Source organism: Symphalangus syndactylus, chromosome 3, assembly GCF_028878055.3.
Source record: "Symphalangus syndactylus isolate Jambi chromosome 3, NHGRI_mSymSyn1-v2.1_pri, whole genome shotgun sequence".
In the NCBI taxonomy this organism is placed as follows: domain Eukaryota; kingdom Metazoa; phylum Chordata; class Mammalia; order Primates; family Hylobatidae; genus Symphalangus; species Symphalangus syndactylus.
The window spans coordinates 145,749,157-145,764,916 of NC_072425.2; the positions used below are offsets into that span (position 1 = coordinate 145,749,157).

A 15,760-nucleotide genomic window follows, 5' to 3' on the forward strand; every position below is an offset into this window, starting at 1 on the left:
CTGCTTATGCTCCTGCTGCCCCCACCCCTCAACCCCCTGCCCCACCCATCTCAGTCTTTAATCTGCCAAACAAGCCCGTGAGCCTTCAAAAGGCGTTTTAATTCCCTTCATCTGCTCCCAGCTCACCTTCCCTACCTCCTTTGGGTCTGCCCACTACTCTCCATTCCCAAGGATTGTTGGCTGAGAGTGGGACAGTGGGAGGGAGGGAGGCAGTGGTGGGGGCAGGGGGAGCCAGCATTTTATTAGGCTGTTGAATTTGATTTATTAGGGGGGAAAAATCCTTCGCTTGCTTGCCACACAGGTTATTCTCAAAGTGAAAACTCTATTTTACTTCGAAAAAAAAATGGTGAAAGTGCCTACAGTTATGAATGGAGCTCTTTGTTGCCTTCCAGATCGACAAGACAGACTGTTTGGTTCATGTCTGTGCACCAGCAAAGGAGTGTGGGGGCCTGGGAGACAGATGTGGCCTTAATTGCATGGAAATATTAGAAGATCGTTAAGCCATTTTGACAGGATTTTCCTCTAGCTGTGGGAGCAAAGGGCCACATCTGAGCCGCATCAGGCCTGGCCAGAGCCACTGGCGAGCCCTCTCATCCCCACGTGTGAGGGAGACATGGGCCTTGGTTCACGTGCCCTAATATTGGTAGGGAATAGATGTCTCCTTGTCACCAACTTCCACCCCACGTCTCTGCCCCATAAGTGCAGAAAGCAATCTCCCAAGAAACCCTAAGGCCTGTAGCGGGAGTTGGAAGAGAAGCTACCTAGTGAAATAAATATTTGGGAATGTATATGCACATGTACATGGACAGAGAGAGATCAGACCATCTCCAACCTGAACGGTGCACTCCATAAGGCTCTCCAGGGACCCACATGGGCCTGAAAGAGGAAATGTTATCACGACAAATTATGGTGTCTAAAGACAAAACCTTTTCTATCTATTCACTTCTTCCCTTTCAAAGTAACATTTGGTCACAGAAGTCGTGACCCATGAGAATCCTGTAACTAAGTCAGAGAAATCTTTAAACACTGTTGGCTCGTCAAAGAACAAGACCCCATAAATATGGTCAACCTCGTTTCTCCTAGACTGGCCTAATCATGGTTCCAATATACTTTTAGCTCCCCACTTCTTCCCCCACTTGCCTTGGTTCATTTTCTGCATGCTCAGAGAATGCAAATATTTTCACATTAGCTTAAATTAAAAATTAGGAGGGTTAGTCTGCTGGGAGGGAGGGAGAAGCCCTGCCCAAACTACAGTTCAGTAATCCCTTTGGGTTATGAGAGTAATGTTTTAGATCAGCTCTTCCTCACTTAGATCAGACAATGTTGGCAGTCAGACCAGGAGTAGATTAGTACTATAGGGTCCTCCCTTCAGAGGGGTACACCCCTACAGCTTAGAGGCCACTTCTTAGAGTTGGGGTGGTGGGTGGTTGCTTAGATGATGTTTGGGCCTCAGCCTGGTGCCAATGGGGAGGTGAACAGAAAGGAAGGCTGGTGGAGAGATAAGGAAGGAGAGAAGGTGCAGCCACAGAGATCCTGTTTTTATGCCAACATTGTTGTTAACCCAAAGGGAAAAAGGGAAGAGCTCCCAGGCACGTTGGCACGCCAGCATCCCCAGGCTGGGTTTGACATTTAAGGAGCACCAGCAACGAGTTAAGGGGCTAAAGGCCCACAGTCTGCAAGCTCTGGTTTAAAATATAGTCACTCAGCCAGGCATGGTGGCTCATGCTTGTAATCCCAGCACTTTGGGAGGCTGAGGCTGGCGGATCACTTGAGGTCAGGAGTTGGAGAACAGGCTGGCAAACATAACGAAACCCTGTCTCTACTAAAATACAAAAATTAGCCAGGTGTGGTCATGGGCACCTGTAATCCCAGCTACTCGGGAGGCTGAGGCAGGAGAATCGCTTGAACCTGGGAGGCAGAGGTTGCATTGAGCTGAGATCGTACCAGTGCACTCCAGCCTGGGCAGCAGAGTGAGACTCCATCTCAAAAGTAATAAATAAATAAACAAAATAAGACACAGTCATTCTGCCTACCATGACTCTTCAGGCCGGAGCCCCCAGCCAGTCCGGATGCAGGGGCATCTTACTGTGGACTCTCTCTCCCGCCTTTCCAGAGGACTCCAGATCTAATGGGTGTTTCAGGACCCTGCAGTAAGAGCCACAACAATGGAGAAAGTGCCACAGTCAAGCGTTTGTGTCCCCCTCTCCTTCCTGCTGTGTGCTCTGCAGAGGAGGGGATAAAATGCTCATCTGAGGTCTTGGCTGGCTCTCTGTGACCAGAAAGTCCCTGAGCCAATGAAGTGTTAATGCCTTTGCCCCTCCCCCCATTCCTGCTCAGTTCACAGCTTTCCTGTCCTCTGAAATCTCTTCCTTGGTAGCCAGTTGCACCACCTCTTTACTTCAAGTTCTGCCACCTTCTCCTGAGGCAATGGCTCCCTTGCTTGGTTGGTTTCTGGAATGCTACGTGGGGGTGGCTGGGGAAGCTTGTGCCCAGACTGTCTCGGGAGCTCACAGTGAGGTTGACAACGCACTGCTTCCATGTGTAAATGCCACATGCTTTCCAGAATGCTTTTGAGGACCTTATTCTTATTTCATCTAAGCTTCAAACATACCATCGTCCCCACCATATTTAATTCAGACTCTTTTCTCCTTTCCTGTTGTCACTTCCCCACCTGTGTGCACAGCCTGTGTTTACACAGCAGGTTTGCTGCAGCTACTCACTTGTCCAGGGTTACCATGCATATTCCCATAATAATCTGCATTTCACCTATTTAGCTCACTGTAGAAACTTAGCCAGTTCCATGAAGGAAAAGTCCCACAATTCTCCTAATCTCGTAGTCATCAACAATGCCATTAAAATGATGGCATCATTTTTCCATAGACATATTCCTGGCTTTTATCACAGTGCCCGGCACATAGAAGATATCCAATAAATATTTGCTAAATGCATGAATGCATCAGTGAATGAGTGTTCTTTTGTGTGACAAATCTGTTTTATGGCCCCATTGTGAGACAAGACAAGACAAGGCAATATGTTAAAGAAATATCCAGAGTGACCTTTGCATGTTTTGAGGAGCACATAGTCTGGTCACCAAACACAAGTGCCCACAGCCTGTGCTCTCCAAGACAGTAACCACTCATAACATGTGGCTTTTTAAATTCAAATGAACTAAAATTGACTAAAATTAAAAATTCAGTTCCTCAGTCACACCAGACAAATTTCAAGTCCTCAATAGCCTCACAAGGCAAGTTGCTTCTGCATTGCACGGTGCAGATTTTAGAACAGTGCCAGCGTCACAGTCATCTCCCCTGGACCAAATCAGAGAATTCAACTTCTTTCTATGGAAATGAATAAGAAGTTTAGGTAAACATTTTTGTTTCTTGATCCTGATTTTATTTTAAGATTGATGCTGACGAGTATGCATTTGTTGGTTTTACGCAGAATCATCAGCACGTTTTACAGGCCATTCAGGCTGACGTTATACCTGAGAGCATTTCTGGTTCTTGATTAAAAGAAGCAAGAGGACCACAAGGTTCCCCATGGACATTTTGCTCTCACAGTTTCCCAAGAGAGAAAGGTTTGAGAAGGTTGGCTTCACTGGCTTCATTGACTTTGGGTTTCTCATGAACGTCGCCAACCTATAATGAACATGGGAGATCTCAATTACACAGAAAACCAAGTAGAAGTAGCAGTGCGAGAACTCGGAGCCATCTGGACATGGTGGCTCACGCCTGTAATCCTATCACTTTGGGAGGCCAAGGCAGGAGGACCGCCTGGAGCAAGGAGTTCAAGACCAGCCTAGGCAACATAGTAAGACCCTGTCTCTACAAAAAATAAAGAATAAATAAATAAATTAGCTGGGCATTGTGGTGTGCGCCTGTAGTCTCGGCTACTTGGTACTTAGGAGGCTGAGGTAGGAGGATTCCTTGGGCCCAAAAGTTTGAGGCTGCAGTGAGCCGTGATCATGCCACTGCACTTCAGCCTGGGCAACATGGCAAGACCATGTCTCCAAAAAAAAAAAAAAAAAAAAAGAACTTGACAACTTGGCAGGCTTTGACAATGGATCCTGAGGAAAATGGAACTGAACAGGACAAAGGAGCTCAGAAATTTTTAAGGAGGTTTGGGACATCTCAGGGCATGTCCACCTGGTAGGTTAATTATCCATTTCCCACAAGTTTTTATAATGTGGAGATTGAGCCTCCCTGCCTTGAAGACACATATCCTTGAGACAGACAGACAGGCATGGCTCTGTTGGGCAAGGTTGGCACCTCCAGAAGTTTCCAAGAATAGAACACTAACTGCCCCTTATGGAGTAACTAAACCAGTCCCAAGCTCCTAGGAACTGTCAGTGGGTTTTAGCTGGGTTTTCTACTCAGCTAGCTTTACTGAGCTTGACAAAGAAAACATCTCCATGTAAACCCAATGCAATGTTTTCTTTGGAGGACCACGGTAGGACTTGTTCACAAAATATCTACTTCTCTTGTAGATGGATGCCGGGAGACAGGAGATCCCTGTGCTGGACTGTCCAGGCTTAGCACTCCAGTCAAGCAGGATGTAGGCCAGCCCTGTGAGTGACTGTCTCCAGGGCAGCTGCCAACGGAGGGACCAGCTGTGCACCAGAGAGGGAGTCTGAGCTCTGTGATGAGAGGATGCTTGGCTCCTTGTATAGAGACCAGGTTGTCCTCAGTTCCCCTGATTCCCTTTAGAAGGGAGAGCAAAGATGACAACCAATGGGCCCATGAAGCTCATGAACACTGAGTTATCTGAGCTTACTCGTAGACAGGGTGGCCATATAATGCATCATCCAAAGCGGGATAATTTTGAGTGAAATGAGGCGCTAGTAAGCATTTCCTGGAACAACAGCATAAAGCGGAACTGTTCCAGGCAAAGGGGCTGTAGAATCACTCCACTAATAGATTTTAGGGTTGAAGCCCTGGAGGGGATCTTACAGATCATCTAGCTCAGTCCTTTTATGTAATAGGTAAAGAAATAAGCCCAGAGAGATAAAGTGCCTTTTCTGTACTATAATTTGTGAATTATAATAAGATGATTACATTTACGGAGGGCTTACTATGTGATAGGCATGAGTTAGAACACTATTATTATCACTATTTTACCAAAAAGGAAACAGAGGCATGGAGAGATTAAAGAACTTGTCCAAGGTCACAAGACTGGCAAGTGGTAGATGCAGAATTCAGATCCTGACAGTCTGGCTCTGCGGGTAATATGTCAAAGATGACAGACTGTACCTCTCACAAACCAGCAGAGTGGAGAGCCCCCTCACCCTCACATCAAAACCCTGTGGGTGCTGTCATTGTGCCCATTTTATGGATAAGGGGAAGACCAATTCACTCAGCTAGGAAGTGGCAATTATGTCTACAGAAAAGCACAAAGAAAATTATCGTGGGGAATTCACAATCTAGTAGGACAGACAGAACATAAACCTATGAAAAGCCACAATGGAAGGCAATGGTTAAATAAATATAAAAGCAACGTGACAAGGCAGTCTAAGATAAAGTGACAAATTGGTGCCAGCAGACTTCAGCAGAATGGAGGTTCTTATGCTGGGCTGGAGTGAGCAGGGGGACTTCCTGGAGGAGGCGGAATTTGAAGTGTTCAACAGTTTGGTGAATGAATGAGATATGATTAGGCAGAGAAGACAGGGAGGAAATTCTATGCAGGTGAAGCTGCATATGTATATTAAATGTACATTAAATATGCCTTCAAAGGTTAAGAGTGCAGGTGAGAAAGAGGTGGGGGAGTCTTACATAACAAGAAGAAAAACTATTTGAAATAGGACCTTAAAATGCAGGAGGTTGAGCAAGAAAGAGAAGGCATGGGAGCACAGGGCAGAACAATTGAAGGTGACAGAGGGAGAATGAACAGAGAGCACAAAAGGAAAGGAGGAGCAGAATGAAATGGAGCACGGGAACTGGGCAGAGACGGCCCTGGCTGCCGAGCTCTCCCAGAAAATGGACCTCCCCAGGCCCCACCTCCCTCCATCACTCCCATCCACAAGGTTTCTGCCACATGTCACTGCAACAATATGGTAACCATATGCCCCGAGCCACAAAAGAACTAAACGCCTTGGACAGAGCAGTTCACCCAGATGTGCTAGCTGGAAATACTGCACCCTCAGGACCTGCTTCCCGACTTGATGGGCCTGAGGTCATCAAGCATGGCTCTTCAGCCGTGAATCACGGAAAAGCAGCAGCCATCAAGAGCTGGAAAACGGATTCAGGGTCTCCCCCGTCCCCATGCCCTGAGAGGAAACGAAATAAAATAGATGCACGCCTCATCTGTGCGTCGAGTTGAAGCGGCATTCTTTTCTGGCTGCTGCCAGTCACACAAAGAGTCCCGGCTCGTGTGCGTGAGGCAGGACGTCCTTGTTCCGCGAGGCTGATTTTGCCTTCGTCCCACTGCCAGGCTGCTCTCTGGCTGTTGCTGGAAGGGAGTGAAGCCCCCCCATATGCGTGTTTCCTCGTGGGCTTCCTGTGATTGTGAGGGCCCCGGTTGCCGTGGCAACTGCCACGTGAGGAAATTGTCGGATAAGATCATAGCTTCTAGGAATAGGACCTCAAGTGGTTGTTTGGGGAAAGTGGTCAGTGGCTTCATGTTTAAATTTGAACAAGAAACAGTCACTGGGTGTGGCTGCTTTAAAAAAAAAAATTAGACAAGCCTGGGGGGAAGGCTTCATCAAAATTACTCAAAGCACAAAGATAGAAGGGGTAGTCTGGCTGGTGTGGAGGTGTGGGCAGGGAGGGAGGGTCTGCATTTCCCGTCGGGCACTGAGGTTTTTATTTAACATAATTCATTGCACACCTCTTAGGTGCCAGGAAGTGTGCAAGCAACTGGGGATGAAAACCAGGAATCAGATTGATGAGGTTCCTCTCTTCAGGGTGCCTAACTAGAATTTGTCCTTGAGAAAAAGAAGAGGAAACTTCCCATGACCCCAGGAATCGAAGAGACACCCAAGGGCACATGCCATCCACCCTCCTTCCTCTCCTCAAGGCTTAGAAAAATTGCAGAACCTGCCACCTCCACCCCTGGTGGACAAGCCTCTGCTTCCCTTGTGGGAGCCCATCCTTTAGGATCTGAATGTTCTGATTCCCACCATCCCTTTGTCATGCAGAGTCCTCTCTTGTCCCTGCAGACCCAGATTGAGATCCTCTTCGTCTAGCAGCCAGGTCAGACCCATAAAGACCAGGCCTCAAGGGACATTCTCAGAAGCCTCTTTCTCAAGCAACAGGAAAGCTCCGGAACTCCATCCCGGCTCCCAGGCTACTATTTCATCCCTGCAGTGGGTGAAATTCACTCCACGAGGAAGCACTGCAGTCACTCCCCATGGAGGCTCTTCTTCCAAACTTTCAGCTCTCAGTGGTCAGGGAAGTCTGACCATTTATCATCATCAGAAAGCATGAAACTTTCAGTAGAGGATGGTTAAAAATGTCCAGGAGCTGGGAGATTAAGTAACTCGCCCAAAGTTGCACAGCCAATAAAGCCCCACATTGACCCAGCTGGTGGCTAGTGCCTTTTGTTAGAACAGATTTAAAGCAGCTGTCCATGAAGGGAAGCGAGCAGTGCGGTGGTTTGCTGCCTTTTGACCCCATCTGCAGCCAGGATGGCCAAGGCTCCTCTGCAGGAAGAGGCTGTCCCAGTGTCACCCAGATCTTCACCCATCCTCAGGTGGCACTGTCACTGGGATCAGAAAACCATTCTCCAGGTCAGGGACAACATTCACATCATGACAATCTGTAAGGCATGGGCTGCAGGACAGCAGCCCCTTGTCTCAGAGCAGGGTTGTGGAGGAGACACAGTGCCCATCACCTGCCCTTTCTTTGTCCCAGAGCAGAGGAGGGAAATGACGAATCTCAGTGCAGCAGCACGTTATCCACTTGTGTGGCTGTGCTGCAGTATTTTTCATGACAGGTACAGCCACTCCAGTGAAATCTGGCAGAATAGAGTCCCAGGGAAAAGTATGTGGGACAGCACTTGTGCTGGTGCATCCAGGTGGCCTTCCCAGAAGCAGCCCTCCCTGCGGGTTCTCCCATGCCATCTGGGTTTTGTCATGGTGGTTGCTGGCTCCATTTTTATCATCCCACCTGTGCTCCAGTGAGGCCTGTATTTAATACTTCCCACCCATCAGGCTGGGTGGGAGAATACTGGCTCCGTCTTACAGAACAGAACATCTAAGCTGCCTAATGCTAGTAAGTCTCAACATTTCAGTCTGGCTTTGCCCTGTCCCTGTGATACTGTGGGACCTACGTTAATGGTCAGGCCACCCCCTACTTTATTCTCTGAGAGGAGCTTCGTCCTGGACGGTGAGGTGTGAAGAATTACACCCAGTAGAGCATTGCCTACCCTTTTGTGGTTCCCACTGCCATCTAGAAAAAGCCACTGGACAGTGGACAGACCCAGTGTAAAGAAACAGAAAGTAAAACACACTGTAAAATGTTCTGTTCGTGGGGTTCAGATGAATGTTCTATCTCCCATCCTGTGAGTTTCCATATTCAGCACTTTTTGCTTTTCAGCAGTAAAAGCATTCTCTGTGGGAGGAGAATTTAACTTTGATCTTTAGAGATGCCCTTTAAATGTGGTTATGGTCAAAAAAGTGACTGTGAATACTCAAAGTCAACAGGCAAAGGTAAATACCACGGGAGACCAGCACTGAACGGGAGGCCCATGAGGCACAGAAGGCCATGGCTCTGGATTCTGTTACACGGCACAGTCCTGGGAGGACGCAGAGATCCTCTTCTCCGCGCTCACTTAGGCTCATACCCTTCATTTGTAAAACGCCATTAAATAAAGTACTTTTGTCTGCAAATAATTGCAATTGCATCTTCTAGGAATTCTTTCTCTGGGTCATCCACTGCTGAGCCCCCTCCCCAGGAAGTGGAATTTTAAGTGAAAGGGGAAAGGCACTTGGGAGGGGGAATAATGTTCAACAAGACTCCTTAAAAAGTCAGCCAGGGGCCGGGCGTGGTGGCTCACACCTGTAATCCCAGCACTTTGGGAGGCTGAGGCGGGTGTGTCACCTGAGGTCAGGAGTTGGAGACCAGCCTGACCAACATGGTGAAATCCTGTCTCTACTAATTAGGTGGGCGTGGTGGTGGGGGCCTGTAATCCCAGCTACTCGGGAGGCTGAGGCAGGAGAATTGCTTGACCCTGGAAGGCAGAGGTTGCGGTGAGCTGAGATTGCACCACTGCACTCCAGCCTGGGTGACAAGAATGAAACTCCGTCTCAAAAAAAAAAGAAAGAAAAAGAAAAGAAAGAAAAGTCAGCCAGGCATTCTGAGGCTCTGTGGCAGATTTGGCTGTGTGCTACGGCCTAAAATTGGAGAGGGCAAAGTGGAAACGGTTTAGGGGAAGAGTAGAAGCTTTGCAGTCAGGCCAGCAGCATGGAGACTCACGAGGTGAGGGGCCAGAGGCAAGGAGCAAACCTCTTTAAGCCTCAATTTTCCTTTCAATAATATGAGGATCCTAACTCATATTTTAAAAGGTTAAATGAGGTGATGATAGTAAAAGTTCCTTGGAAACTTCATGTCATCAAATAATACACGTTCTATTTGATCGTTCTCATTTAAAAATGTGGTCCTTGTTTGGTTTTTGTCTGTTGTTTATTTTGTTTTTGTTGTTTGGAGATAATTCCACTATGTGTCTATCAGAGGACTTAGACTTTAATGCTGAGATCGATTTCCCCCTCACTGTGTGAACCTAGAAAGGTTATGCTTTGTGCCTCAGTTTCCCCACCTGGACAGTCATGGTGCTGATTCCTGCCAGCCAGTGTCAATAACCACAGTGAAAGGATACTCAGACAGTCACCTCTGCAGCCTTTGAATATGGGTTATCGGTTGCTGAGTAAAATGCTTGGAGATGTTCCGGTTACTATGGCTACATCAGAAATTACCCCGAAACCTAGTGGCATAAACCAACTATTAGGCTCATGAGTTTTGTTATCCTTCACTGAAGGCTCGTCACTCTCAAGTCTGGAGGTTGATGCTGTGGTTGGCTGTGGCCTGGGTTCCTCTCCTGTGGGCCTCTCCATATGCTTTCTCAGCTTGGGCTGATTTGAGCTTCCTCACAGCATAGTGGCGATTTCCACGGACTAGAGGCCCAAGAGAGAACAAGAAGCAGGTGGAAGTCATGATACCTTTGTCACCTTGTCCCGGAAGTCATGCAAAGCCATTTCTTGAGGCAATCATAAAGTTCCATCTGAGTTCAAAGGGGGAGAAAATAAGCTCTGCCTTTTGATGGGAAGAGAGAGGCAAAGATCAGAAATATTCTGATGATCATTTTGAGAAAATGCAACTGTGCCTCATGCAAAGGAGTTTTCAGTTAATGCTTGATGACTGACTAATGTTTCCCACCTTCTTCCTTATCTAACTTTCCATAAAATTTACCTTCTCTTCCCTTTTCCCTCCCTGCCCTTTATGCAGTGGAAATAAGGAGCAAGAAATGCACACATGTAGAGAGGAGAGAGAAGCAAAAGGCTTGGCCTTGCTAATAGCAGCCACCTGCTCTTGGCACTTCAGATGAGACTTGGAGTGACCCCAACCCAGGCTGATCACCCCCACTGCTGCAGAGCCTGCTGGTTTCCCAAAGCAGAGAACACAGAGGGCTTTGGACCTAAGTATCTTGTTCGCATTTCGTATTCTTTCCGACTGTCAAGAGAAGGGACTTCGTGTCATTATGCAAATCATGTAATAAAAAGCCAAAACTAGTGTGCTCCCTGTGGTGACCCTGGGTAACGGATATGCCAGAGATTAGCGTTCCAGAGCCCTGCACTGGGAGCGGCTGAGTGGGCCCACTGAGCAGGGCAGCCACAGGGAACTTGGTCGGGTTGCTTTCGACATTCCTTTCACCGGCCACCTCCAGCCAAGCCGGTCAGCCCCAGACAACTGTCCTTAGGAGATTCAGGGCAGGACAGAGGGAAAGGAATGGGAAGGACACAATGGGACATTGGTGCTTCTCAGGCCCCATGTCTTGGGTCATTCTGTGTTAGAAATAAAACTCAGCCTACGTGTAGGGAAGAACAGAGGGAAAGGGTCTCCCACTCATGTTTACTTCTGGCATTTTTCCTCCTCTAACTCCACTGGACTCATAACCGTGAAATATTTGTTCCTTCCCACAGATAGGATAATGGCAGAAATTTCTGTTATGTCTTCCCGAACGAAATGGGGAGACCCTCGAGCCACCCTCTTCCTCTTTCCTTGCCCTTCTGGAGGCTTTTCCATCTCGGCCTTAGCTAGACTGGAGATGCAATTGTTTGCTCATCGTTCATATTGGCCAGGCCATTGCGCGGCCGTGCTCTGACCACATCCCCGTCACTCAACTGATGTGCACATGAAAAGTGACATTTGACTTAATCTAAGGAAAACAAATGTTGGAAGACACATTTGTGAGTATAAAAAGAAAAGATGCATATAGGCACATATATGTGACAAATTCCAAAATAAGTGAAGTTTTTAAATTCATGAATGCACAGATGTACCCCTGCCATTCTTCTGATATTCACTGAGTATGTGGTGTACAAACAACAGTATAAATAGGTGCCAGCCACCTACCATTTCCACTATCTCACAACAGATGCCTCCTCTCCTCATTCACAGGGCTATTCAGGCTATGTAACAGAGCCTTATCTATGCCACCTAGAGGCCTGGACTCAGAAGCCAGAGACAGGCAGAGGGCTGAGCCTGCAATGGAACGACACCCATGGTTTTAAAGGAAGAGTGGACACGCCGATTAGTGAAATGGGCTCTGTTCTCTAGGAGCCCATGGGATCTGCATTTCAGGCTCTATCATCACCAAATCTACTTATTAGTAATTTAGGCAACTAATCTTTTAAACAATCAACATGCGGAGAAGTAGGTATCGCTCTGGCTTTATCTGAACTCCCTCTTGACCTATCTCCAACCCAATGGTTCTCACGCCATTTCTCAGCATTGGCCTTCATTAAAATTTTTTTTTAACTTTTTTTTTTTTCTTTTGAGACACTGTCTTACTCTGTTGCCCAGGATGGATGGTACGATCATGGCTCACCGCAGCCTCCACCTCCTGGGCTCAGGTGATCCTCTCACCTCAGTTTTCCAAGTATCAAGGACCACAGACACACCACCACACCTGTTTTTTTTATTTTTTATTTTTATTTATTTATTTTTTTGAGATGGAGTCTCGCTCTGTTGCCCAGGCTGGAGTGCAGTGGTGTGATCTCGGCTCACTGCAAGCTCCGCCTCCCGGGTTCACGCCATTCTCCTGCCTCAGCCTCCCGAGTAGCTGGGACTACAGGTGCCCGCCACCACGCCTGGCTAATTTTTTGTATTTTTTAGTAGAGACAGGGTTTCACCATGTTAGCCAGGATGGTCTTGATCTCCTGACCTCGTGATCCACCCGCCTCAGCCTCCCAAAGTGCTGGGATTACAGGCGTGTTTTTTTTTTTTTTTTTTAGAGAAAGAGTTACGCCATGTTACCTAGGCTGGTCTTGAATGCCTGGGCTCAAGCATTCCACCCGGTTCAGCCTCCCAAAGTGCTGGGATTATGGGCATGAGCCATTGTGCCCAGCTTTTTAAACAATTTTTTTTCTTTTTTTTTCTTTTGAGACAGAGGCTCACTCTGTTGTCCAAGCCAGAGTGCAGTGCCGCTATCTCGACTCACAGCAAGCTCCGCCTCCTGGGTTCAACCGATTCTCCTGCCTCAGCCTCCTGAGTAGCTGGGATTATAGGCCCCCACCAGCACACCTGGCTAAGTTTTGTATTTTTAGTAGAAACAGGGTTTTATTATGTTGGCCAGGCTGTTCTCAACTTCCTGGCCTCAGATAATCTTCCCGCCTCAGCCTCCCAAAATCCTGGGATTACAGGCATGAGCCACCATGCCTGGCCATATTTTTAAGTATTTACTTTGTCCCAAGAACTTCAGGTGTTGATTTAGGTACTTTACTCATATTATCTCATTTTATCTTTATCTGGAATTACCACGTTAGGTACTGATATTATCCCCAACCTACAGATGAGGAAATGAAGTTCTTGGAAATTGTACTAGATGCGTAATGAGCAGCAGATGAAGCTTGGATAGAAACTCAAATCTCTCTGACTCAAGATTTGTGCTCTAAGTTACAATCAACACCGGAGTTACACTTAAAGAGCTTATGGTCTAATTGAGAGGACAGAAAATTCATAAGAAAGAAATTGTAAAGAGTAGTGGTTATGCGCTTAGGCTGTAGACCTGAATTTGGTCCCACATCTCACTAATTTTCTGTGCGACTGAGCAAGTTATTTCACTTTTCTGAATATCCATTTTCTCATCTGAAAAAATAGAGTACATCCCTCATAGAATTGCCAGGAGGATTAAATTAGGTTACTCATGTAAACTGTGTTTTGTATTTAATAAGTGCTGTGATTATTACTACTTTTATCTGTTTTCTGTAATGATGACAGAGGGTGTATTATATCATGTACTAAAGGCACCTTGCCCAAACTGGAGGAGAAAAAGCATCCTACTTATTCAAGTGCATTTTTGGTAGCATGCCCCAGCTGGATCCAGGACCAGGAGGGGGTCGTGGAAAGGAAGCATTTCTATTGGCAAATGTGAGTGATCTGCTGTAGCTCATATGCCACCCCAAGCAGCTTGCCTTGCCAGAGGTCTCTGGTAAAGGGGCATCATTGGGTACAAATGTGCCGGGGCACTTCCCTGCCTGGAACAAGGGACCCTATGCCACCCTCTGGATCTAGGACTCAGTGGCTCTGGACCCACAGACCCAGCCTTTCCAACGTTCTGCAAAGGAAAGTGCTTCTCAGAAGCCAATGACTAAGCCAGCCAGGGGGTTCCTTTTACAGTGACAATTGTCGGTTCAAGAAGGAACCCCAGAGCTGAGCCCCACATAGGGCTAGGAGCCCACGCCTCCTGTCTTTCTCACTTGGAAGTCAATTTTACATAGCATGGTCTAAAGCCTCATGGACCCCTCAAGTCTTTTAAATAATAACTAACTTCTCTTCCCTTGAATAAAATAATCAGCAACAACAGGAGAAGCAAAGTCATTAGAAATGGAAGGAATGTAGTCCCTCTGAGGAGGGCTGGTGAATTTCCATGCTGGTGCTCTTTCTACACCCAGCCTATCACCTCAGTTAAGTACTTATTGATGATTTATCCGTGGAAAGTTCTTGAATGCTAGCAACATGCTTATTTCTGTAAAGAGCTTTAAGTACAAGGAAGAGTTTTAAGTTTAAACTTTAAAAAGTTTTAAGAGTTTAAGTAAAGAGCTTTATAAGACACACATGAAATAGCAACAGCTCCTCATGTGTAACAAGCTGCAAATAAGTGAAATTTCTGCCAGCTCAGCAGCTTCTCGCCTGCAGACGGCAGCAGCCACATCAAGTTGCCCAGACTCATTCCTCTTGTTTGCCTTCTCCGTCCCTACTCTGGTCTTCCCAGAGCAATTTGGAGAAGGCTCCCTACTGCCAGTGGCATCACAAAAATGACAGTGTACTTGCCAAGGGCATGATCTTGGGGTGCTCCTGAAGCTATTGAACTGCAAAAGGGGATGCCATTTATTTGCGGAAGCGGCAAGAATGCTGTCCTCCCCAACTCTGCTCTTTCATTTGGGTCTCAGAGCAGCTTGTTTGGGGCCTTATCTCCCCAAATCTTTTATTCCACTTAGTGGCCCTCACCTCCCTTCCCTTGCCCATATTGGCTTTTCAAATTCAGCCCAGTGAGCCAGACAGGGAACCCTTCTCCTTCATCTTCTCTCTCTTCACAGCCCCATGATCTATCTCTTCTTTTCTCTACATTGTAATTGAAAAAAAGCTTTTTGTCTAGCCATGATTGCAAATAGAAGGGGGATGTGTGTGTGTGTTTGTGTGTGTGTATGTGTGTGTGCACGCATGCATACCCAAAGCGGTATTCTCACGAGCTGTTAACAGCTCAAAGGAGTCATAGGTCATCATCGGAAAGGTTTCATGGAAACAGGAAGCTCTCAGGAAGATCTCACTTACCTTACACAATGGCAAAGATAATTGTGCATCAGGGTGAAAGAGTAAAGAAAGGTTACTTGCAGCAAAAGGAACCACAAAATTAAAACACAGAAGCACACCTGAGTAGGGCTTGTCTAATGGAGCAGTGAGAATAGTTAGAATTGGACAGAAGTTGCAGCAAGAGGAAGTTGTGCAATGTAAGGGTGGCAGGTGGGACAAAGATGACCTTTGGAAGACAAGTGGCTGAGAAGAGATTTGCTGTGTTCCATCTCTAGGGAGCTCTCTGGGGTTTTTGAGCAGATTGTGGCAGGATGACAGCGGTATTCACAACTTGCAAGGGAGCTGGATCCAGCCAGGGAGCGAACGAGTTGTACTGAATGAGGGAAGAGCATGTCAATGGGTCGTCAGTGAGGGAAGAGACTCAGAGAGAAATGCCCAGACTGGACAGAAGTGTGAGGCATTCCCGGTGAAACAGGATGCTCTCCTCCTACACGTTGCCACTTGATTGGAGTTTCCTTGATTGTGAACTACATTCTTAAGGAAACTTCTATTCCAAAATGAGTTCAAACTGGTTTTGTGCCCTTTCTACACCTACACTCTATCTCATCATTTGTTTTTTCTAGCTGTGTACCACTCACTTCCTTAAGAAGTCTCTCCCAGGTCTGCCTCCAGAACTGCTGGCTTTGTCTGTGTTCTCTGTGTATTCTCTTTGCTGTGAGTCTTGATTTTGCCATCTGCATGTCCCCTTGGTCAGGACAATCCTGTGTTCACTGTTGCCTGGTCCACCCTCTTTGGGA

At 46.9% G+C, this 15,760-nt stretch overlaps 1 protein-coding gene and 1 long non-coding RNA gene across 4 annotated transcripts in view; both read left to right on the forward strand.

Moving 5' to 3' along the window:
• The window catches only part of FLI1 (Fli-1 proto-oncogene, ETS transcription factor), a 118,185-nt gene that overhangs the window by 45,558 nt on the left and 56,867 nt on the right, over window positions 1-15,760 (forward strand). The window contains exon 1 of one of the 3 annotated variants that reach the window (XM_055273711.2): window positions 12,001-12,033. The exons of the other annotated variants lie outside the window; for them this stretch is intronic. Within the exon in view, the coding sequence (XP_055129686.1) occupies window positions 12,016-12,033 (18 nt within the window). The 5' untranslated portion in view covers window positions 12,001-12,015. Of the gene's footprint in view, window positions 1-12,000; window positions 12,034-15,760 lie in introns of those variants that run through there. 3 annotated transcript variants of the gene reach the window in all.
• Window positions 6,322-8,827, forward strand: LOC134736137 (uncharacterized). Its single transcript, XR_010119901.1, has 2 exons — window positions 6,322-6,601; window positions 7,154-8,827. It is a non-coding gene; the product is annotated as an uncharacterized lncRNA (long non-coding RNA).